At 49.5% G+C, this 23,084-nt stretch overlaps 1 protein-coding gene across 2 annotated transcripts in view; it reads left to right on the forward strand.

Moving 5' to 3' along the window:
* The window catches only part of DNAH10 (dynein axonemal heavy chain 10), a 147,671-nt gene that overhangs the window by 105,938 nt on the left and 18,649 nt on the right, over positions 1–23,084 (forward strand). For both annotated transcript variants that reach the window (XM_067701117.1, XM_067701116.1), the window contains exons 52-60: positions 2,788–2,959; positions 6,711–6,914; positions 7,745–7,825; positions 9,947–10,144; positions 10,679–10,840; positions 13,043–13,217; positions 18,887–19,068; positions 21,351–21,487; positions 22,531–22,748. In XM_067701117.1, coding sequence (XP_067557218.1) covers positions 2,788–2,959; positions 6,711–6,914; positions 7,745–7,825; positions 9,947–10,144; positions 10,679–10,840; positions 13,043–13,217; positions 18,887–19,068; positions 21,351–21,487; positions 22,531–22,748 — 1,529 coding nt within the window. The remainder of the gene's footprint in view (positions 1–2,787; positions 2,960–6,710; positions 6,915–7,744; positions 7,826–9,946; positions 10,145–10,678; positions 10,841–13,042; positions 13,218–18,886; positions 19,069–21,350; positions 21,488–22,530; positions 22,749–23,084) is intronic.

A 23,084-nucleotide genomic window follows, 5' to 3' on the forward strand; every position in this document is an offset into this window, starting at 1 on the left:
TTATATAATTAACATCTATATGGAACTTTTGTAATCTGTTTTTTTCCATTTAACTCTAGATCACTGACATCTTTTAAAGTCAATAGCTATATATTTGCATTTTCCTTTGAAACACTGCCCAATGTTCCCTTGGGTAGATATGCCACACATAAGCCTCTCTGTTGGTGGATACTTAGCCTTTTCCTTGTTTTGTTATTATAAACAGTGCAGTGATGAACATTCTTGTTCTTTGCACACCGATCAGTTTTTTCCATGCAAACATTTTCTTTTGAAATTGGGAAACTGGAGGGTTTAAGGGTATATGTTTTTAAAAGACCTTTGATCTGTGGCACCAGATTTCACATTAGAAAGGTTGGACCTGAATTCATGGTGGAGTGTGCCTCCTTGAATCAGGAGTAAAAACGGCCTAGGGAATTCCCTGGCGGTCCAGTGGTTAGGACTCAGTGCTTTCACTGCTGGGGCGTGGGTTCGATCCCTGATCAGGGAACTAAGATCCTGCAAGCCTCACGGTGTGGCAAAAAAAAAAAAAAAAAAAAAAGCCTGGAGATGGAGGCTCAGAGGAGAAGCAAAGGATTTTTAATTTTATCCATAACTTTGTTAAAAATAGTTTTGAAGCAAATATGACTTTTGGGTTTTTAGCAAATGTTAAAGATGGGTGGGGTTTACAGTGTCATTCTATTATTCACTGTATTTGGTTTATTTTTTAAAATGTCTTCATTAACAACCAATCAGTCCCACGACAAAGGACTAAACTGATTTATGCTACCAGCAATGTCCTTTTCTCCCTACTCTGCCAATACCAGGTATTGTCATTCTGATATCTGCCAGGGTTATGGGTGAAAACTATTATAGTTCAAATGAGAATTTATTTCTTTAATTAATAGTGCAGTTTGAATATCTTTTTATACGTTCATTAGATATTTGTCTTTTCCCTTTTTTGAGTTGCCTCTTTATATGCTTATTGATTTGTGAGAACTCTTTATATAGAAGAGGAGTCACGGTTAATTCAATGAATCTAGCTTGCAGTATTTCACAAATACTAACCTTTTGTTGAAAGTATTTCTAAACTAACTTGGTTGATGTACCTTTAAAATTAGATAAAGTATGTAATCAAAATCATCCATTATTCAAATGTAATTGTTTTACTATTGTTTCCTACACTTTTCTGTAGGATGTAATGTTACCCTCTGGGCAAGCTGACTTTTTTGTTGATTATTCCAGGTAAAACTGATGCATTTTTGGGACTTCCCTGGTGGTCCAGTGGTTAAGACTCTGCGCTTCCACTACAGGGGGAGCAGGTTTGATCCCTGGTTGGGGAACTAAAGTCCCACATGCCATGATGCACGTCCAGAAAAACAAAACCAAGAAACAAACAAACAAACAAACAAAAATGGATGCATTTTCCTTTGAGGTAGTGCTTGTGCATCTTGGGCTCGAAGAATGGCATAGAGGATGTCAGAGGGAAGTGGAGAAGGAGTGGGCTGTGCTGGGCCGTCCCTGTGTCCTGGGAAGTGGAGGGGCAGTTGGGCAGGGGGACCAGGAGAGCTGTCCATGCCAGGGGTGCCGGGACCTGTTGAGGGGGCGCAGTGAAAGCTACACTCGGGGAGGATGAACAGGGTCTGCAGGCGGCAGGTAGAACTGGAGACCTGATTATATGTGGCTGGAGGGCTTCCATGTTGCCCTGAGATTGTGCCTGTGACTGTGTGAGAGGGTGTGCGGGTGTCCACGTGTGTGTAACCGTGTGTGAATGTGTGTGAGGGACTTTGAGTGTGAAAATGGGTGAGCACCTGTGTGTGTACCCACGAACATGGAAGTGTGTCGACTGAGTGCGTGTTGGAGAGTTGACTGTGAGTGTGAACGTGTGTGGGTGTGAAAGTGTGTGAGTGGCTGCGTGTGAGCATGTGTGAGTACCTGTGAGTGTGAAAGAGGCTCTGTGTGTGTGTGTGTGTGTGTGTGTGTGAGAGAGAGAGAGAGAGAGACACTAGAGGTAGAGGGGAGGGAGGAAATGAGGGATCTTTCTGTTTCCATAAATCTGAGCTTTTTCTAAACCGTTGGTCGCAGTTAAACTTCTACACATGTGAGCCGGAGGAAATGCTTGAACAGGGAAGACTTGGCTGACATTTGTGTCCTTATTTCCATTTTTATCTATTTTGTGTGTAATAGGACTTTTGAATTTAAGATTTTTTAAATTGCTTCTTATTCGGTTTTTTTACACATCTTCCCCCAGTTTATCGCATTTTAAATGAGTTCGCACAGTGACTGTACCCACACGCATTTCCTCTGTTGCTTGGCTCTCCTCTGCCGTCCCTCCCTCCCAGTAACTCAAATGACTCTTTTGTTTTTTTGGCCACCCCACGTGGCTTGCGGGATCTTAGTTCCCCAACCAGGGATGGAAGCGCCAGGTCCTAACCACTGGACTGCCAGGGAACTCCCATCAAATGACTCATTTTAATGACTGAGGGTGTCCTTTGCATTACCCCCACCCCTCTTTTTGCAGGCCTTGTTCCCTGCATAAGCTCTCACCTCGCACACGTGTGCGCCCGCACAGGACGTCCGCTGTGGTTTGTTTGACAAAAAGGGATGTCAGTTTTGTGTGTCCTGCATTTCTCACTCAACCGTATCTTGTGAAAATGGCCCAGGTCATCCAGATTTGCTGTCACTGGTCCCTCTTTGATCGTGGCTCAGCCCGAGCTGCGCTGCCTGGAGCTGTCCTCTCCCTCTGCACTTACCTGGACACCCTCCCTAGGGCCGGTGGTCTCACGGGGATGCTGTGCTCCGTGTCGGCAGGTGTTTGAGATCCTTCTGAGCCGCGGCTACTCTGAGAACAGTTTCCGGGAAGATCTGAAGAACCTTTACCTGAAACTTGGCATTGAGAACAAGATGATGATCTTCCTGCTCACGGATGCCCACGTGGCCGAGGAGGGTTTCCTGGAGCTCATCAACAACATGCTCACCTCAGGTACCAGGACGCTGGTCTCGCACGGGCATTGCTGGTCTCCGCTGCTCAACTTTCAGCGGAGGCTGTCTGATAGCGTTACCTTTTTAAAGCACTTCCTACCTGCAGAGGAGGCATCATTCAGGCTCTCACAGGTGGGTAGGCACATCACAGGCCAAGGGTGCAGTGTGTACGGTGGGAGCGTGGTGAGCTGGTGGACGGGATGCAAACCAGGTGAAGGGGCCACACCGCGCAGGGCCTTGTGAGCCATTTAAAGGAGAATAGATTTTTTTTTTTTTTTTGTGGTACGTGGGCCTCTCACTGCTGTGGCCTCTCCCGTTGTGGAGCACGGGCTCCGGACGCCTGGGCTCAGCGCCGTGGCTCACGGGCCCAGCTGCTCCGCAGCATGTGGGATCTTCCCGGACTGGGGCATGAACCCGTGTCCCCTGCATCGGCAGGCGGACTCTCAACCACTGCGCCACCAGGGAAGCCCGAGACTAGATTTTATTCTGGGTGCGGTGCTGTGGTACGGATTTACATTTTTATTTATTTTTATTTTTTATTTTATTTTTGGCCATGCTGCATGGCATGTGGGATCTTAGTTCCCCGACCAGGGATTGAACCCACGCTCCCTGCCTTGGAAGCGCAGAGTCTTAACCACTGGACCGCCAGGGAAGTCCCCAGATTTCCATTTTTAAAAGAGCCCTCTGGCTGCCCTGTGGGAACTAGATTAGAGATGCATCAGACCCCGAGAGGGCAGCCAGCTTGGAGCTGCTGCCCAGGTGCAGGTGAGACGTGACAGTGACTTGGACGAGGGTGGGACAGTGGGAACGGAGAGAACTGGTGGATTCTCGAGATATTTTGGAGGTAGAGCCAATGGGACTTGGATAGACCGGACGAGGTGAGGAAGAGAGTGTCAAGTGTGATTCTCGGGTTCCTGGCTTGAGTGAGTGATGAGTGGTTCCGTTTACCAGGAAGGGAAGACCAGATCGGGCCTGTGTCCCGTGGGGCTTGTGGAGTCCGCTACACCTACCGGCTGTTAGGTAGTGTGTTTGTTTTCGAGGGCTGCTGTAGCAGAGTACCACAAAAGGGTACAATAGACAGCAAACGTCTATTGTCTCACGGTTCTGGAGGCCAGGAGTCCGAGATCAGGGCATCGGCAGGGCTGGTTCCTTCTGAGGGCTTTGAGGGAGAATCTCCCATGCTTCTCTCCTGGCTTCTGGTAGTTTGCTGCCAATCTTTGACCTTCTTTGCCTCGTAGAGGCATCACCCCGATCTCTGTCTTCGTGTTCTCTTGTTGTTCTCCCTGTGTCTTTCTCTTTGTCCAAATACCCACCTTTTAGAAGGACACCAGTCATATTGGATTAGGACCTACCTTAATGACTTCATTTTAACTTGATTACTTCTGTAAAGACCCTATTTCCAAGGATAGATGAGTCTGATGCTCAGAAGAAGGGCCTCGGGTGGAGATGTCAATTTCAGAGTCACTGGCCTGTAGTTTTTAAAAGCTTGGGGATGGGCAGTCATCCCGGGGGAGAGTGTGAGAAGCAAAGCGAGTCCGGGACTGAATTCAAAGAGGAAGAATGAACCAGAGCAAGAGAACGCAGAGGAGAGCCAGGAGCAAGTTCCTCTTTATATCTTGTCGTCCACACGGCTGTGAGTTATCACAGCAACAGGGCACACAGCACGATCGGCAAGGGGAAAGTCTGGGGGAGCCAGGCACAGGCTTCCAGAGCCCCCTCCCTGGGGTGTCGCACAGGATACACTCAGTCCCCCAGCGAGGAGTTGTGATAACACGTGTGAAGTATCCTCAACCAGGGACGCCCTAAAAATGTTTTGTACTAATTTGAAATGGTACAAATAGTGAACAACAAAAAAAGAAAAAACCCAACGGAAACCCCAAAGCCCAACGAGCCACAATCTGGCTGTTTCTCGTCCTCAGGGGGCTCGTCTCCCCTGCCCGTCTCCATGTGTTTAGTTATTCCATAACTCTCATCAGGTCTAAACCTTGGAGCGTGTCGACTCTTAGCCTCTCCCACATTTGCGAATGCTTTTCTGTCTCTAAAGCCTGTCCCTTCCCTTGTGTTCCCTTTACCATCTAAGCCAGACCCTTGCCGTGTCTGACCTTGACTTTTTGCACACATCTCCGTATTACCCTTCCTCCTAAGGTACCACTCTCTGCGCACTGCACTTGTGTTTTCTTTGCTCTGGGTCTCCGTGGACTGACTTCTCCTGTCTCTGCAGCCTGGCCGCCTTTCTCTTCTCATTCTCCAGGTGTACTCTTTGCATCCTGCCTCTGCATCTTGCCCATGCCTGGTACACTCTCTCTCTCCATCTCTTTATCAGCCTCCATGGCTGCAAGTGGCAGGAGCTCAACCCAAACAAGCTTACGTAAAATTAGGGAGAAATGAAGGAGATGGTATTGATTCTTGGAACTGAAAAAGTCCAGGTTGGATTCAGGTGCTCAAATGATATCATCAGGAACTGGTCTCTCCCTCGCTCTTGGCTTTACTGTTTTTCTTTTATTTGCATTCTTGGGTTTTCCCAAAGTAGTTTTAAAAAATGGCACTAGAAGCTGCAGACTTGCATCCTCCTTTCTTAGTCCAGTGAATGAGGGTTTCTCTTTCCCAGGAGTTGTGGCCAAAGTGCCTAGCAGGGCCCTCATTGGCTGGCTCAGATCACATGCCCATCCCTGAGCCAATGACTTTGGCTGGGGTCATGCAGGGTTCTGATTGGTCAGGCCTGGGGTAGTGTCATGACTACCCAAAACCACATCCAGACTTAGAATGGATGAGAAGTGATTCTCCAAAGGAAAAGAGAGACCTATGACAAGAAACGGGGGGAATGCATGGGGGCTGGGGGCAAAAACAACAGAACTCCACTTTCAAGTCCACCACCAAGGAAACTTTCCCCCCAGTTTTAGCTCTAGTGCCTTGCAGGGTCACCCTCCTCCAAGAAGCCTCCTCGACGGTGCCAGTTTCCCGTCTCCCGAATGCCTGGGGCACCTACTGTCTAGGCTATTGATGTGGCCTTTAGCACACGTGTCCTTGGGTTGGCAGCGGACTTTTCATACATGGGTCACACACTTGTAATCCGGGGTGTCAATGTCAGCCCTGTTCTCTGTCTGTAAACCCCACTGCAGGGCTCGGGGTGTATTTTCTATGAAGACTGAGTAGGGTCCGGTGGGTCCATTTAATAGTACCCCAAAGGATCGAGGGCAAATAGCTCTGAAGCTCTTATGCTTTGCTGCAGAATGAAGGCTTTGCCTCTCCTCCTTGGCACCGATGACATTAGGGCTGGGATCATTCTTTGTTGTGGAGGCTGTCCTGGGTATTATGGGATGTTTAGTAGCATCCCTGGCCTCCAGATGCCATTAGTACCGCCGCCCCACAACACACACACACACAGCAACACACACACACACACACACACACACACACGTTGGGACAACCAAAAATGCCTTCAGACATCGCCAGATGTCCCTTGGGAAGGGCAGAGTTGTCCCCAGCTGAGAAGCCCTGCTCTGATGCTCACGATAACGCGCCCAGGTAAGCAGGAGGCACTTGTTATTTCCATTTCACAGATGAGGCGACTGAGGCTCAAGGGGATTCACACACATGGCAAGTGAGCCTTGGGTCTCAGAGTTGGGGCCCAAGCCCTGCGCTCTGGACTCGGCATCCACTGCCCTTTCGTGACGCAGTGCTTCTTGCCATTTCAGTGCCGCGAGAGATAATAACCCTGGAACTTAAACAGAATCCTGGCCTTTGTTTTCTAGGAATCGTGCCCACGCTTTTCCCAGAAGAGGAGAAGGAGTCTATCCTCAGTCAGATTGGACAAGAGGCTTTGGAGCGAGGGATGGGCCCGGCCAAGGAGTCCACGTGGCAGTACTTCGTGAACAAGAGTGCGGATAACCTGCACATCGTCCTGGGCATGTCGCCGGTGGGGGACACCCTGAGGACCCGCTGCAGAAATTTCCCAGGTGCCCTTGAGCAGAGCCTGCAAATCCATTTTCCCCCTTCAGCAGGGCACGTGCCTTAGGGAGGGAATGACATATGAGGTTCCACCAGCAAAGTGACCCATGCCATGGTCATTAGGTTGAAATGTGGGCCCTGCCATGTCGGATGAGCCCCGAGCGGCCCCTCACATCTGCCAACAGGCTCTCGTGTTGCCGCTGGATGGCTGTTATCCTTCTGACACGAGGGAATGCTCACGGTCTCAGGTGCAAGGCCCATAGCGAGTGCAGTGTAGCTCTCCGTGCCCTTCCATCAGGGAAGATTCTGGCAGCCTCATGGAAGGTGCAGTACCTGCCCTAGAGCAGAGGGAGGCCGTTTTGCTCCCCCAGGGGGACATTTCTCAATGCCTGGAGACATTTTTGGTTGTCACAACTCTGGGGGGGCGGCCACGTATCCAACTGGTATCTAGTTGATAGAGGCCAGGAGGCTGCCAAACATCCCACAGTGCACAGACAGCCCCACCAGACAGGATTATCCGGCCACGTGTCGACAGTGCCGAGGCTGAGAAACCCTGCTTTTGATCATTATTTTTGTTTATTTACTTATTTTTAAAAATTTTTGGCCGGGCTGCGCGGCATGCGGGATCTTAGTTCCCCGACCAGGGGTCGAGCCCGCGCCCCCTGCATTGGAAGCGCAGAGTTCTAACCACTGGACCGCCAGGGAAGTCCCTTGATCATTATTTTTGGACCCGCCCGGCTCATTCACCAATGTGTTGGGTACCAAAGCCGGCATCCATGTTCCCGAGCATCGCGGAGTTGCAGAGCGATCATCTCTTTTGTTTCTCTCTCTTTTCAAGGTCTAGTAAATAACACTGGTATCGACTGGTTCACACCCTGGCCTTCCCAAGCTCTGCACGCAGTGGCTAAGTCATTTTTAGGTATGTGACAGCTAACGTGGGGACCATGTTAACAGTATAACAAAGCAATTTGTTATCCTTTTTCTGACTCTGAATTTTGGTCCAGTAGATTCTGTCACCATTAACCCCCATGGCCGTGAATGGTGTTTGAGTTTGTTAGCGTGTTTTGATTTATATTGTGTTTTAGTCCAAAGAGATTTCGGGGGATTTACAAGGACAACATGGGATAAAAATTGATTCGGTATCATCCAAAGTAGGGGTCAGCAAACCCTGGCCTGAAGGCCAAATTCAGCCCACGGCTTGTCTTGGCAAATGCAGTTTTATTGGCACACACGTAATAAACACACTGTCTTACGGCTGCTTTTATGCTACAATCACAAAGCTGAGTAATTGCCACAGAGACTCTACGGCCCACACAGCCTAAATATTTACTGTCTGGCTCTTTACAGAGAAAGTGTGCTGACCCCTGACCCCAAGGATGCCTGAAGGACCTTTCGGTAAACTGATTATCCATCAATGTTGATTTTGATGTACAGTTTCCAAGCCCTGAGGCCTTGACTATTAATTTTAATCTTCAAAATAAGAAAGCAAGTCAGTTTATCCTCAGGGAAGAACTTTTCATCTGGACCTAACTGGAGCAGATTTATGACACTGGGTGACCTTGTAAATAGCGCCAGCCTTATAAATACGTATTCAATAAATAAACAACTCGTCCCCCTTGGGAGGCAGATCGCAGTCTTTTGGGGAAGGGGGCTAAGAGAATGACTCTTTCCTGATGATATAACTCAGGGATCAGCAAACTTTCTCTGTAAATGACCGGATGATAAACATTTTCAGCTTTGCAGGTCATATGGTCTCTGTTGCAACTACTCAATTCCACCATCGCATCAGGAAAGCAGCCCTAGACGATATGTAAATGAACGGGCGTGGTCGTGTGCCAATAAAACTTTATTTACAAAAACAGGTGGTCGGCCGGATTTGTCCTGCAGGCTGTAGGTTTACCCATAAGTATGGGTATTTGTGAGGCAAAGCTTTTCATGCGTGCTGTTAAATTGGCCCATGGCTGTGGTTTGCTACTCCCTGGTATAATTCAAGATCAAATGTGCAGAATCTCGATGAATGCATGCTTTTGGTCATACTTCCTTCCTTCATTTTCTGCTTTGAGGTGAAAGTATTTTGCCATCTGTGAGATAATCCAAGTGATGTGGTTTTGGCACCGGGAGTGATGATTAATTCTTTCAGCAGACTTACAGGAAGACCTACCTTGTGCCCAGTATGTGCTGGGTACAGGGGATACAGCAGGGACACTGAGCAAATTTCTCTCCTGGAATCTCAAGCCCCTCCTACTACACTGCCTTAGCCTTCCTACCAGGAGGGACAGAGAATTGGCTTTCTGTGTTCTTAGAGAAATTACCAGAGCGTGGATCAGTACTGTGGTCCAGAAAAGCCACTGACAAGTGATAACTGCTCTTTTCTATTAAAACATTTTTATATCATATTTTACTGTGGTAAAATGTATAAAATTTGCCATTTTAACGGTTTTTAACCATTTTAAGTGTGCTCTGTTACACTAATTACATTCACCATGTTGTGCAACTGCTACCACCATCCATCTCCAGAACCTTTTTCATCTTTAAAACTGGAACTCTGTCCCCACTGAACACTCACTGCTTGTCCTCCCAGACCTGCCCCCAACCCCTGGTAACCTCTAATATACTTTCTGTCTCTACGAATTTGCCAACTCTAGATATTTCATGTAAGTCAAATCATGAAACATTTGTCCTTTTGTGTCTAGCTTCTTTTACTTAGCGTGTTTTCCAAGTTTATTCATGTTGTGGCGTGTGTCAGAATTTCCTTCTTGTTCGAGGCTGAATAATATTCCATTTATGGACAGACCATATTTTGTTTATCCATCCATCTGTTGATGGACACTTGGACATGGTTCCCACTTTTGGCTACTGTGAATAGTGCTGCTAAGAACATTGGCGTCCAAGAATCTCCTTGTGTCCATTTTTCAGTTCTTTTGGGTACAAACTTAGGAGTGGAATTGTTGGGTCACATGGGAATTCCATGTTTAACTTTTTGAGGAACTGCTCCTTTCCTTTCTTTATGAGCCACCCTTTTCCATTCCTTCCTCTTCAGGGACTAATCTGCTGATCCCAGTAGAAAATATGGAAGATCTGGTAGAACACGTTGTTTTGGTCCACGAATCCGTGGGTGAATTCAGTAAACAATTTCTACAGAAACTGAGGCGCAGCAACTACGTAACTCCCAAGAACTACCTGGATTTTATTAACACGTATTCGAAATTACTGGATGAGAAAACTCAGTATAATATAGGTAAGACTTGGGAATGGGACGGTTAACAGGAATTGTTATTACTTACGAATAAAGATCCAACAGCTGATCTTTTCCTTAAGCGGACATTTCTTAGCAAGATTGGGCACACTCAGGATTGAGGCAAAGCAAAGCACATTTTGGATTTTGCATTTCAGAGTGATTCGTCTGTGTGGGCCTGGCATGCTTTTATTTTTGTTTTTCTGTGCTGGGCCATGCACTTTCTTAGCTCTAAATGTTCATTGCATTAGAGATACTATTTGATGAGAGCAACATGCCCTGCTGGACGATGTTTTTTTAAAATGCTCTGGCTCTGGTTGTTTGCCAACAAATGGTTATTTTCAGAAATACATTCATTTTGGAAGATGCCATCCCCAAACGGCAATGGAGGTACTGATAGATGCTTGACATCTCATGAAAATGATTTTTTTTTTTTTCCGGTGAGCCCAACTTGGACGGATCGCACTGGAACGCTTGTCTGGGTGTGTTGGGAACAGCGCCCCCTGGAGGGTGAATACCTGTGTTCCCTTTCCTCAGCTCAGTGCAAGCGTCTGGAGGGGGGGCTGGACAAGCTGAAGGAGGCCACCATCCAGCTGGACGAGCTGAACCAGAAGCTGGCCGAGCAGAAGATTGTGCTGGCGGAGAAGTCAGCTGCCTGCGAGGCTCTGCTGGAGGAGATCGCCACCAATACAGCCATAGGTGAGTGCGGGTCCAACTGTGGGGGTCGGGACACCCCACGCCCCACCCCACCAAAAAAAACCCCAAACAGGACAGTGCTCACTGGGGGACATCGATGGGAAGCCACTTGTAGGAACTGGCATCTTTTGACCCTCGGATTGCTATTTTTTCTGACTTAGCGTCAAGCCCCCTATAATAGGCACTAAGACGTTACCATAGGCAGGACCCACAGCTGGTAGCTTGAGGATTTGCCAGGATGTGGAAAAGTCATCTCTTTACCCTCAATGAGCTAGTGAACTGGGTCGGTTTAGATGACCTCGGCCTGAGCGTCATTCACTTGGGACTTGCTTGGTTCTAAGGTGAGCCTGTCTCCGGGTCCTTTCTTGGGCCCCTCACCTGATCTTCCTGGCCTGGCGGCTGCCCTTGGTCTGGTTCCCTCCTGCTCTAAGAAATTGGCTTTCTTTTTTTTTATTTATTTATTTGTGCCGGGTCTTAGTTGCGGCACACGGTATCTTTGTTGCGGCATGCAGGATCTTTTTTTTTTTTTTTTTTTTTTAGTTGCGGCATGCATGCGGGATCTAGTTCCCCGACCAGTGCTCGAACCCAGGCCCCCTGCATTGGGAGTGCAGAGTCTTAACCACTGGACCGCCAGGGAATTCCTGGAACTGGCTTACTTTACACCACTCTCACACAGGACAACTCCTAAGCTGCAGCTCTGCCACGACCCCTAACCCTCCTTCTCCCTGGGTCTTGGGACTCCCGTTTCTGTCGTCTCTCAGAATCCCATGTTCTGACGCGTGTCCTCCTCGGCTCCTCCTCGGATTTCTGCAGAAGCCACTCAACCTCCCTGCCTCTGGGTATTCTCTTCCTAGCCCACGTTTGTGTCGCTTCTGCATAGGACCTCGGTTCAGTTCAATTCCAGCCGTATCGTGTCAGGCCCTATCCACAGGACCCACTTTTCATTACTCTGGTCACAGCACCCCAACTTGGCTTTGGCACCCTGTCTGCTCTTGACCCGCAGTCTGGGCTGCCGGGTTGGGCTTGTTCCAGCCCTGGCTGGATCCATTAGACGTTCTCCTGCAGTTCACATTTTGAATCAGCCAACCTGAACACTTGCTTGTGGACTTGTGAGGATGAGTCCCGAGAGAACGCCCCATCAGGGAGAGACTGCTGAATTCAGCGTACGTTGATTGAATACCTACTGTGTTCTTTTCCTGGGGCTGCCATAACAAAGCACCGCAAACTGGGCGGCTTAAAACAACAGGCGTTTATTTATTCTCTCACGGTTCTGGAGGACAGGAGTCTGAAGTGAAGGTCTTGGCAGGGCCCTGCTCCTTCCACAGGCTCTAGGGGAGGATGCTTCCTGGCCTCTCCCAGCTTCTGGTGGTGGCCCGCGATCCTGGGCGCTCCTTGGATTGTGGACGCATCCCTCCCATCTCTGCCCCTCCATTGTCACGTGACCTTTCCCCCTCTGTGTCTTCACATGGCCTTCTATAAGGACACAGTCATTGGATTTAGGACCTCCCCTAACCCAGTATGACCTCGTGTTAACTAATTACATCTACAAAGACTCTCTTTCCAAATAAGGTGACTTTCTGAGGTTCTGGGTGGCCATGAATTTTGAGGGGGACACTATTCGAGCCAGTACACCTACTGTGAGCCAAGCTTCGTTCTAAACGCTGGGGTCACAGCCGTCGGGGAGATGCTTACGTTTCTAGTGAGTGGGGCCGATCAACAAGCCAGTGATCAGATGAAATTTCAGACTGTGATTAGTGTCATGAAGCAAATGAACAGAGCCACGAGACTGAGAGTGACCTCAGGGGAGGGTGGCTTTTGAGCTGGGCTGAATGAATGTAGGAAAAGCTGATGAAGAACCAGAGAGATGTCTGTCAGCCAGAAAAACAGGGCGGGCACTCTGATGTCCTCAGCTAACACTGGCCAGGCAGGGCTGGAGGCTGTCTTGTGGGATGGAGTGGGGTGGGGGGAGGGGGACCCAGTCAAGGAGGGTCCGAGTCGCAGCAGCTGTCCCTGTGTTGGGGACCCCAGGCGCCGTGAGGACCTCTGTCCCAGTGGGAACGCCCAAGGCCGCCATATTGGCCGAAGCTCATTCAGCCCCCTCCGCCCCGCGCCCACCTTTGAGGGCTGCGCTGCTTTGGCTCGGGAGCGGTGGTCTGTCCTCCCCATGCCCCAGGGGCTTCACTGACCTCCCCCTCCCCCCCATAGCGGAGGAAAAGAAGAAGCTGGCGGAGGAAAAAGCCACGGAGATAGAGGAGCAAAACAAGATCATCGCGGCGGAGAAGGCTGCGGCCGAGGCGGCCCTGGCCGAGGTCATGCCCATCCTGGAGGCCGCCAAGCTGGAGCTGCAGAAACTGGACAAGTCGGACGTGACCGAGATCAGGTAACGGCTGGCCATCCCCCCACAGCGTGCTCGGCCACCAGGGTCACTCCTGACAGTAATTATGAGATAATCATGGCTGTTCGGCATTTCTGTGCCGGCCGCTGTGCCCGGCACTTTCCGTGGTGGGGATTGTCATCGTCTTCATTCGCAGCTGAGGGACGTGGAGCCCAGGGAGGTGAGCTGACTTGCCTCAGGCCTCCCAGCCAGTTGGTACCATGGCCCACTGGCCTTGAACCCAGGCTGACTCACAGAAGGAGGCTGGGTTCCCGAAGGGGCTGGTGGGAGAGCTGGAGCCTTGTAAGTCAGTCCTCTTTGCGGGAAGGACAGAGGAGTGTCTGCCCTAAAAGGGGCAGGGCCCTGGATGCAGGCTAGGCGTGTCACAGGCTGAGAGTGGATGGGGTGTGCCCGCATCCATTTCTAGCCAAATGCTGGCCTTTTACAGGTGGGGAGAGTAGTGTCTTTTGTTTGTTTGTTTGGTTTTGTTTTTTTGCCACACCGCGCGGCTTGTGGGATCTTAGTTCCCTGACCAGGGGTTAAACCTGGGCCCTGGCAGTGAAAGCGCTGAGCCCTAACCACTGGGCCGCCAGGGAAGTCCTGGGAGAGTGGGTCTTTACTGTGGCCCCAGACATTCTGCAAATCAGGCTGTAAAATGACTCCATCCCCCGCAGCCAGAGGGCCCATTTGCTGTCTAGAAGAGGGGTCTGGTGTGGCGCTTTCTCCCCTCCCCCCGCGGGGCGTGGTCCCCCCAGGGCACCGTTCGTGGCTCTCGCTGGTAAGTTTAGCACCGTGAGGGAAGCCAGGAAGAAACGGTGTCCCGTCTGCCCCCTCCACCACCCCCCGCCCGTCATCGTGCTGCCAGGCCCCCCACGCGTGTCCCTGCATCAGGAGCCTCGGCTCTCTCCTCACTCCCCGTCGCAGCCTCGTTTTCAGAAGGGGTTCCATCCTTCTGGTCCCGCAGTCAGGTCTCCTGTGAGAGAGACTCCTGTCTGCAGGCTGGGAGCTGCCCTGCGTTCTGCGTTCCTGGCGGGTGGGGCTGCTTCTCGGAGCTCATCGCTTTTGCTAAGGGTTGTGCTCTGGCTGTTGGCTCATTTGTGGAACATGTGGATTGAACAGAACGTTCAGCCAGTTCCAGGGCAGGGGCCCTAGTCACTCCTGGGGGGTCATCCGGAGCTGCTGCTGCTCTTAGCAAGAGGTCATGATTTCAGAGCTTCGCAGTGTGATCGCAGTGAAGGTATAAGGATGGACGTTTTAAAACTGCAGTAGCACGCGCTGGGAGTTTAGACTGAGCTGTGGGAGAGACCCTCAGCGTGCACCTTTCCAAAGGAAACATCCAACCACTGGTTATACAGACTTGGGGCACTCCTCCCAGGTCAGCAGCATAAAAGCGTTCTGAGAGCAGAGAGTTGGGAGGGATGTTTGAGTATTTGTTTGGAAGGAGTATTTATCTAATCCAAGAGTGGATTTCCATGGGACCACATGGAGAGTTTGATATGTGTCCCCTGCAGTTAGATGGGGTGCCTGCATCACCCCTGAGAAAATGAAAGTGGCCTATGGCCCAAAAGGAATAATTCTTAAAATTGTAATTATTGGGAACAGGTAATATGTTGATGCATGGCTTTGCTTCTTACTGGCTGTGTGACCTTCGATAAGTCACCTAACCTCTCTGTGCTGCAATTTCCTTGTTTGTAAAATGTGGATGATAATAACTGTCCCCATGGCATCGGGGTTGTTACGAGGTTCCAGTGAGCTATTACGTAAAGAGCTCTCAGAACTGAGTTGAGCACAGAGTCAGTGCCATGTAAACATTAGCTAGGGTCATGGTTCCAACATCAAAATGATGTGCTATGAAAAGCCCCCTCTCACCTCTCCGCCATCAGCTTAGTTCCCCTCACCACCCACCCGACAGGTAACTGTTGCCATTCATTACTTACATATCCATTCAGACAGCTTTTGTACATGTTCAAGGCAACCAGATATACAAGTGTCTCTTCAGTTCCCGACGTTGGACTCTAATGGTTGTAGAACAAGGGATACTTCCGTAGCCTTTTTTCTTTCCTTTTAAAATATAATTGGTAATATACTATACGTATTTTTCTGCACCTTAGTGTTTTTGCTTGAGACCTTGGAGATCTTTTGCATGTTGTTATATGAGAACTTCCTCAATATTTAAAAAGAGCTCATCATAATCCATTGGATGGCTGTGCCGTCATTTATTTAATCCACCTCAATTTATGAATTTTTAGCTTATTTCCAGTCTTTTGCCTTTACAAACAGTGTGGCAAAGAATAACCCTGTCTTCACTCTGCACAAGTCCACTGGAAGGACACATTTTCAGAAGTGGAATTGCTGGCTTCCAAGGTGTGTGTGTTTGTAACGTCAGCAGCTCTTGCCTAATGCCCACCCGTAGGCGTGGGACGCATTTACACTCCCGCTGGCAATACATGCGAGCACCTGCTTTTCCACGGCCTTACCAACAGAGGGCGCTACTAAACACTTGGCTTTTTGCTTGTTTTTTTTTTTTTTTTTTTTTTTTTTTGCGGTACGCGGGCCTCTCACTGCCGTGCCCTCTCCCGTTGCGGAGCACAGGCTCCGGACGCGCAGGCTCAGCAGCCATGGCTCACGGGCCCAGCCGCTCCGCGGCATGTGGGATCTTCCCGGACCGGGGCACGAACCCGTGTCCCCTGCACTGGCAGGCAGACTCTCAACCACTGTGCCACCAGGGAAACCCTTTGCTTGTTTTATAGATGAAAAATGGTATTTGTGTCGTTGTAATGTGCCTTCCCCTTTTGCTGAGTGAGGTGGGCCTTTATTTCATATGTGAAGAATGTGTGTCAAAGTCCTGTGTATTTCATTTTCTGTGAACTGTTTATGTGCTTTGCCCATTTATCTTGTGGATTGCTGTTACTGTTGCCTTTTTTTTTTTTCTTATCCATTTCTGTGGGCTTTTTATATAATGGGAGACTAGCTTTTATTCATGATGCGAGTTGCAAATAGTTTTCCCAGTTTGTCATCAGCCATTTGACTATTTAGGAGGTTTTTGTGCGTGCCTGTGTTTGCCGTGTATAAATTATTAGTTTTACATGGCAGCTTCTAGCAATATTTTATTTTGTGGCTTTCGCTATTACCTCATACTTAAAAGGCCTTGCAACTGGAAGATTGTAAAATAATTTCCCCATGGTTTCATCCTGTACTTTTATAGTTTAATACTTTTATAGTGTTTACATTTAAATCTTTGATCTCTTTGGGATTTTTCTTCGGGTTTAATGAGTTTGGATGCAGAGGAGTACAGTCTGGCTTTGTTTAGGCCACTGGGATGTTAAGAGCGATGAGCCAGCATTTAGGTCTTGACAATTTTATAATCCTTTAATTCTTTCAATAGCACTTCCTTTCTGTAATGCTCAATCCCCTTTGCAGAGATCATTAAGTGTTAAGGCAGGAAGATTAGGAGTAATGAAGATTAGCGTGGCTGTTCCTCTGGAGTACAGAAGGCTCCCTTTGTTACTGGCCTGCAGTTTTACTTTGCTTCCTTTCCTTCATTCAGTATCATTGGGTGCCTACCGCCCGCCCACCCCATGCTGGCACTGGGGCTGAGAGGCAATGGGCCAGGCAGGGGGTCTTCACCGCATGGAGCCAGCCCATGGTCTGGGGAGGCACGGGTGTGCACGTGGGACTCTCACGTGTACAGCAAAATTACCCAGGAGGAGGTCAGGAAGGGAGGGTCTTTGTTGCTATGACTGTGGATAATGGGGGAACCTGAACTAGTCTGGGGGGTGGGTAGTCAGGGAAGATGACCCCCAGGAAGTGACATTTAAACTGAGACGTGGGATGGAGGCTGGAGCGGGGCTAGAAGGAGGTTGACTCAGGGGGGAAAAGCGGAGACGGTCAGAGGGTCTGGGGTAGAGTGAGGGGGTGGGGAGTGGGGCTTGTGATGGGTATTCTCCTCCCGGGAAGGCAACATGGCGTCACCTCTGTCTGTCTGTCTCTCTCTCCCTGAATCTCTTTTCTTTTCTTTTTAAAAATTATTTATTTATTTATTTTGGCTGCGCTGGGTCTTAGCTGTGGCATGTGGACTCTTAGCTGTGGCATGTGGACTCTTAATTGTGACATGCGGGATCTAGTTCCCAGACCAAGGATCGGACCTGGGCCCCCTGCAGTGGGAGCGTGGAGTCTTACCCACTGGACCATCAGGGAAGACCCCCCCTGAGTTTCTTTTGTGATAGAAGAAAGGAATCTAGTGAAACAGAAACGCTTTCATTTCTCAGACTTGTAACCTTACTTTTTCGAGCCCCTCGGTTATCTGGCACCACAACACTGTGTTCTGGATAGACGAGGTTCCTGGGCATGGTTTGTACACTGGTAACAGAGAACTCCACTCAAAGACTTTGGGAGCTGAAAGGTTCCGGGTCCGCTTCCCCATTTGATAGATGGGAAAGCTGAGAACCCCGGACCATTCCTAACTTTCCGGAGGGCTCAGGACGCCACCCCGAGGCTTTTTCTGACTTGTGTCTGAAAACATCTCACTGATGATAATCATCATCATCGTCATCATCATCCCTCCTCCTCGGATTATTCAGAGAGCGTGGCCGGGCCCTGACCTTCAGCAGCCCCGAAGGGAACCTTTTAAAAACAGTTGGCAGCATGCCTGCTTTCCTGAGCGCCTAAGGCCGCATCATTGAACCTTTCCCTGGTGACTCAGGACCATTACTTTAATCATAGGGCTTTGTGCTGGAGGCATTGCCCTGGCTTGTCCCCAAGCTGTGTGGCTCCTCAGGCAGTGAGCGGGGGTCCCGGGGCCAGGAGGGGTCTGGGGGTTGCCGGGTTCAGAGCCTCCACACTGCTGTGCGGGTCATGTTGTTCTCGCTCCGTGTCTCCCTCCCCCTCCCTCTGGGGCACTCTGGCCTCTCCCCAGGCCGCTCCCTGCCCTCCGGGGGCTCTTCCTTTCCTTTGCTTTTTCTTCATCGTCTTCTCCACGGCTTTTATAGACTTTGCCAAGCGGGCCCACTGGGTACAGTCAGTGTGCGACTCATTCCTTCTTGGGTCTTTACGCCGATGCAGCCTTTCCGCCTCCTGATCCTTTTGGGTTTCCAGTTCTCCAGAGGGTCAAGGGTGCTGGACACCCGAGTGTTGGAGCAGCAGAGTGATGGTCTAACTTCATCAAAGACAGAGACAACAACTTCCAGAGCCTGAAGGACGCCAGGGTGCGGGATGGGCCATGTGGACACAGGCAGGCCATCCAAACACTTGAGCTCTGTTTCTTTATCTCCTAAGTGGAAAATAGGATGATGATGATAATGACAATAATGACAGCGGCTACCACCTAGAGTCTGAGGAATCACCCCAGGGTGTCCTTAAAAACACAGATGCTCAGGCTCCACCCTGAGCTGCGGATTCAGGGGTGGCCTGGGTTTGCGTTGAACGACACCCTGCTGTGTTCCTGGCACCCAGTCCGATTCCAGGAGCCTGACGTGGCACATGATAGATGAGACCCAGTCCCTGCCCCTGGAGAAGCCCACCCCCAGGGGCACGAGTCGGTGTTGAGATGTGGCTTCCGTTGTTTCCACGCGGTATCGCATCCAAGAAACGACTCACCGATTTTTCGGAACTCTCATTCAGGCCAGATCCTGGCCACATCCTGCGTCTGACCCGCGTGTGCATCCGTTTCTCCCCAGGTCGTTTGCTAAGCCCCCGAAGCAGGTGCAGACGGTCTGTGAATGCATCCTCATCATGAAGGGGTACAGAGAACTCAACTGGAAAACCGCCAAAGGCATGATGTCCGACCCCAACTTCCTGAGGTCTCTGATGGAGATTGACTTTGATTCAGTTACCCAGAGCCAAGTTAAAAATATCAGAGGTGAGTGTAGACAGATGTAGGAACAGCCAGGCTGGTTGCCAGCCTGGCGGCTCAGTCTCTGGGGCCGGGAGGGAGAGTAAGCAGAGGGCTTGTCGCAGGCAGACCCGCCCATCGTGGTCAGATGGTGTCGCCATGGCGTTGCCGATGGAAGAGGGGGAATGATCGTCCCCAGAGGAAGACAGCGGCAGGGAGGATGGTTGCTGGTTGGGCAGTGGCAGTGGATGCCCGCTGAATGTGTGGTTCAGCAACGGGTCTGGTTTTCCCTAGTAGGATACATGACTCTCTCATGGAGCCCGCCCTGCCTGGTCTTCTGTGCATCTTGTCCGATGGGCGTAGTGGTGCCAAGAACTGGTCTCGTGGGCAGAGGACTTGAATAGACATGTCTCCAAAAAAGATACACAAATTGCTAATAAGCATATGAAAATATGCGTAACATTAGTCACTAGGAAAATGCAGATCAGACCGCAATGAGGTACCGTTCAGACCCACTAGGATGGTATAATTTAAACAAAACCACACAAAACTACAAGTGTCGGGGAGGATATGGAGAAGTTGCAACCCTCGTACGTTGTTTGTAGAAATGTAAAATGGTGTGGTAAACAGTTTGGCAGCTCCTCAGACAGTTAATCATAGAATTACCATGTGTCCCAACCACTCCACGCCTATGTATAGACCCCAAAGAATAGAAAACAGGTATTCAAACAAAAGCTTATACACAGATGTTCCTGACAGCACTGTTTAACAATAGCCAGAAGGTGGAGACAACCCAGATATCTATCAGTGGATGAATGGATGAACAAGAACAAACATATCCACACATTGGAATATTATTCAGTCATACAAAGGAACAAAGTGCTGCTGTGTGCTACAGCATAGATGAGCCTCAAAAGCGTGATGCTAAGTGAAAGAAGCCAGGCATAAAAGGTCACGTATTGTAATTCCATTTATATGAAGTGTCCGTAGGTAAACAGGTAAATCCACAGGGATGGAGAGCAGATTAGTGTTTGCCAGGGTTTGGGGAGGGGAAAGGGGTTGTTACTGCTTAACGGCTCTGAAGTTTCCTTTGGAGATGACGAGAATGTCTTGGAACTACACAGAGGTGAGGCCTGCAAAACCTGGTGAACCTACTAACTGCCACTTCAGCCTGTTTATTGTTTACCATGTTTATTGAACATGTTTAATCATACACTTTAACGTGTTCATTTAATGTTATGTGAATTTTACCTCAATTTTTAAAAATGGGTATTCGGGGAAGAAAAAAAAAAGTTGGTCTAACCTTGACTTCCCTTGTGCCTTTTGCCAGTATGAAGTCTTCTGTAGGTCCTGGAGGGTGGGTGAGGAGGGGGGGCGGCACCACCCACCCCATGCCCGCATTTCAGTTACAGATGCCTGCGTTCCCCCTGAGCCTGGTTCCTGACCTGCCCCAGAGCTTAGCCAGTGAGAATGATGCTAGTCTTTTTCAAAGGCAATAAAAGTTCATTGTGTCACTGTTTATCACGGTGGTTTGTTCAGAACTTGACCATCAATGCATTTTTTCAGCCACTTAAAAAAAAACAAAACAGGGGCTTCCCTGGTGGTGCAGTGGTTGAGAGTCCGCCTGCCGATGCAGGGGATAGGGGTTCGTGCCCCGGTCCGGGAGGATCCCACATGCCGCGGAGCAGCTGGGCCCGTGAGCCATGGCCGCTGAGCCTGCGCGTCTGGAGCCTGTGCTCCGCAACGGGAGAGGCCACAACAGTGAGAGGCCCGCATACCGCAGAAAAAAAAAAACCCACAAAAACAAAGCTAATCGAAACACAAAGGATAACAACAACTACAAAAACCCAAGGGACTCTCTTTACCCGATCGTTGGATGGGTTTCCATTTATGTGAAGTTACTCCCAGGGTGAGGGTGCAGGTGGAGGTGATGGTGCCCTGTAATGACCTATGAACCCCAGTTAGCTGCCAGCTCTGAGCCACCTTGGTGCCCAGTTGGGGGGTCCCCACTGATGCCCTGGGTCTCTGGGGGCTGCTGGGTGTCACACGCAAGTTCCTGTGCCATAGGATGTCCTGGGTGGCAGTAACATGTGCCCCTCACTCACATCTTAAACATCCACTTACACAAAATTCATTCGGGGTTGGACCCACCTGTTGTCCCTGGGAAAGCTGTCCAGATCCCACTCACAGGCTTACCAAGGAGAAGGAACTAGTTACACTTACTTTGTTAGTAGGCAGTTTACTTCCCATTTTATTTTCCCAAGACGAAGCTCACCGCTCATCGAAATCATTGCGTCTTTGACCTTTAGGCCTCTTGAAGACCCTCAATACCACGACTGAGGAAATGGAAGCCGTGAGCAGGGCAGGCTTGGGGATGCTGAAGTTCGTGGAAGCTGTGATGGGCTACTGTGACGTCTTTAGAGAAATCAAGCCCAAGAGAGACCAGGTATTGCCCATCTGTAAGACCTGCACACTTCCGCCAAGAGATTGTTTTGGAGTCAGAATGAATGTGTCCACAGCTTTACTGGAGAAATTCTGGCAAGGTTCTGGTTCTAAACTGCATAAACATTTTTTCCCCCAGTAAATGATAACCCTGAATTATAGCTCTCATTTAGATGTAATGTGAACCGACAGAACCAAAGTCTGAAAGATGTTTGAAGAAAAGAGGGTAAAATCATTCTCGAGGGCTAAAACAGAGTTTCTCACTCTGGGTGCTACTGACGCTTTAGATTGGATCCTTCTTTTGGGGGAGGCCGTCCTGGACACTGCAGGGTACTAAGCAGCCTCGCTGGCCTCCACCCACTGGATGCCGTCGTCCCTTCCCCCAAGTTCTGACAACCAGAAATGTTTCCAAACATTGTCATGTGTCCCTTGGGGGGCAAAGTCGGTCCCTGTTGAGAACCACTGGGTTAAAGGAACATGCAGAAGACACAATACAAAGAGAATTGTGTAAGGTTGATTCTATCGTTTTGAGCCATATTTTGACATTGCTTTATAAGTCAGGATTTTATCACTCAGAAAACTTAGAACCCGTAGTAGGACCAATACAGTCTTCAGTGCATTCTTTTGAGTTTTTGGCTTAGAATCACAGGGTCCTCTTACTGGGACCCTAGTACCCACGAAAATTAAGCCGTCTGCTAACTCAGATGCAGGACGTCTTTTTTCTAATGGGATGTAGGGCTTTTGCATCAAACCATTGAAGAGGTCACTAAGAAAAGAAGCCATGTGCCTCGCTATGACATAGGGTGGCCCCAGAGGGTAGGGACAGCATTAGAAATGCAGGTGGAGGACTTCCCTGGTGGCCCAGTGGTTAGAACTCAGCTCTTTCACTGCCGTGGGTCCAGGTTTGATCCCTGGTCGGGGAGCTAAGATCCCACGAGCCTCGTGGCATGGCCCAAAAAAAAAAAAAATTGCAGGTGGACATAAGCCCAGGTGTGAGACTGTCTTATTCCCACCTCACTGCTGTGCTTTTCCCTTGTCTTCACATAGCTGGCCAGGCTGGAGCGGAATTTTTCCTTGACCAAACGTGAACTGGAGAGGATCCAGAATGAGCTGGCAGCGATCCAGAGAGAACTGGAAGCTCTGGGGACCAAGTACGAGGCGGCCATACTGGAGAAGCAGAAGCTGCAGGAAGAAGCCGAGATCATGGAGAGACGGCTGATCGCGGCCGACAAGCTCATCTCGGGGCTGGGGTCTGAGAACGTCAGGTCAGCCTGGGTAATGGGCCTTCCCGCTAAGTAGCTCTAAGCCAGACTTTGTGGTTTGTGAGTGAACGTCCACAGCACCATTTCTCGCCATGTGGAGTCTTTATTCCACACTGCATTTTGAGCTGAAAACCGTGTGAAAAAGTTCTGATTTTACTATTATCATGTTTAAAGGTGGCTAATGGCCATTTTATAGATTCTTTTAAAAATAGGTATCGCGTGTTATTTACTGAGTAACTGTTAAGGGGAGGCATGGCAGCAGTGGAGACGGGGGGGAAACCAGTGCCCTAGGGCCTGGGAATGTTTGCTTCTTGATGACCTTTAACCCCAAGTCCCTTC

The sequence above is a fragment of the Pseudorca crassidens genome, chromosome 12, assembly GCF_039906515.1.
Source record: "Pseudorca crassidens isolate mPseCra1 chromosome 12, mPseCra1.hap1, whole genome shotgun sequence".
In the NCBI taxonomy this organism is placed as follows: Eukaryota; Metazoa; Chordata; class Mammalia; order Artiodactyla; family Delphinidae; genus Pseudorca; species Pseudorca crassidens.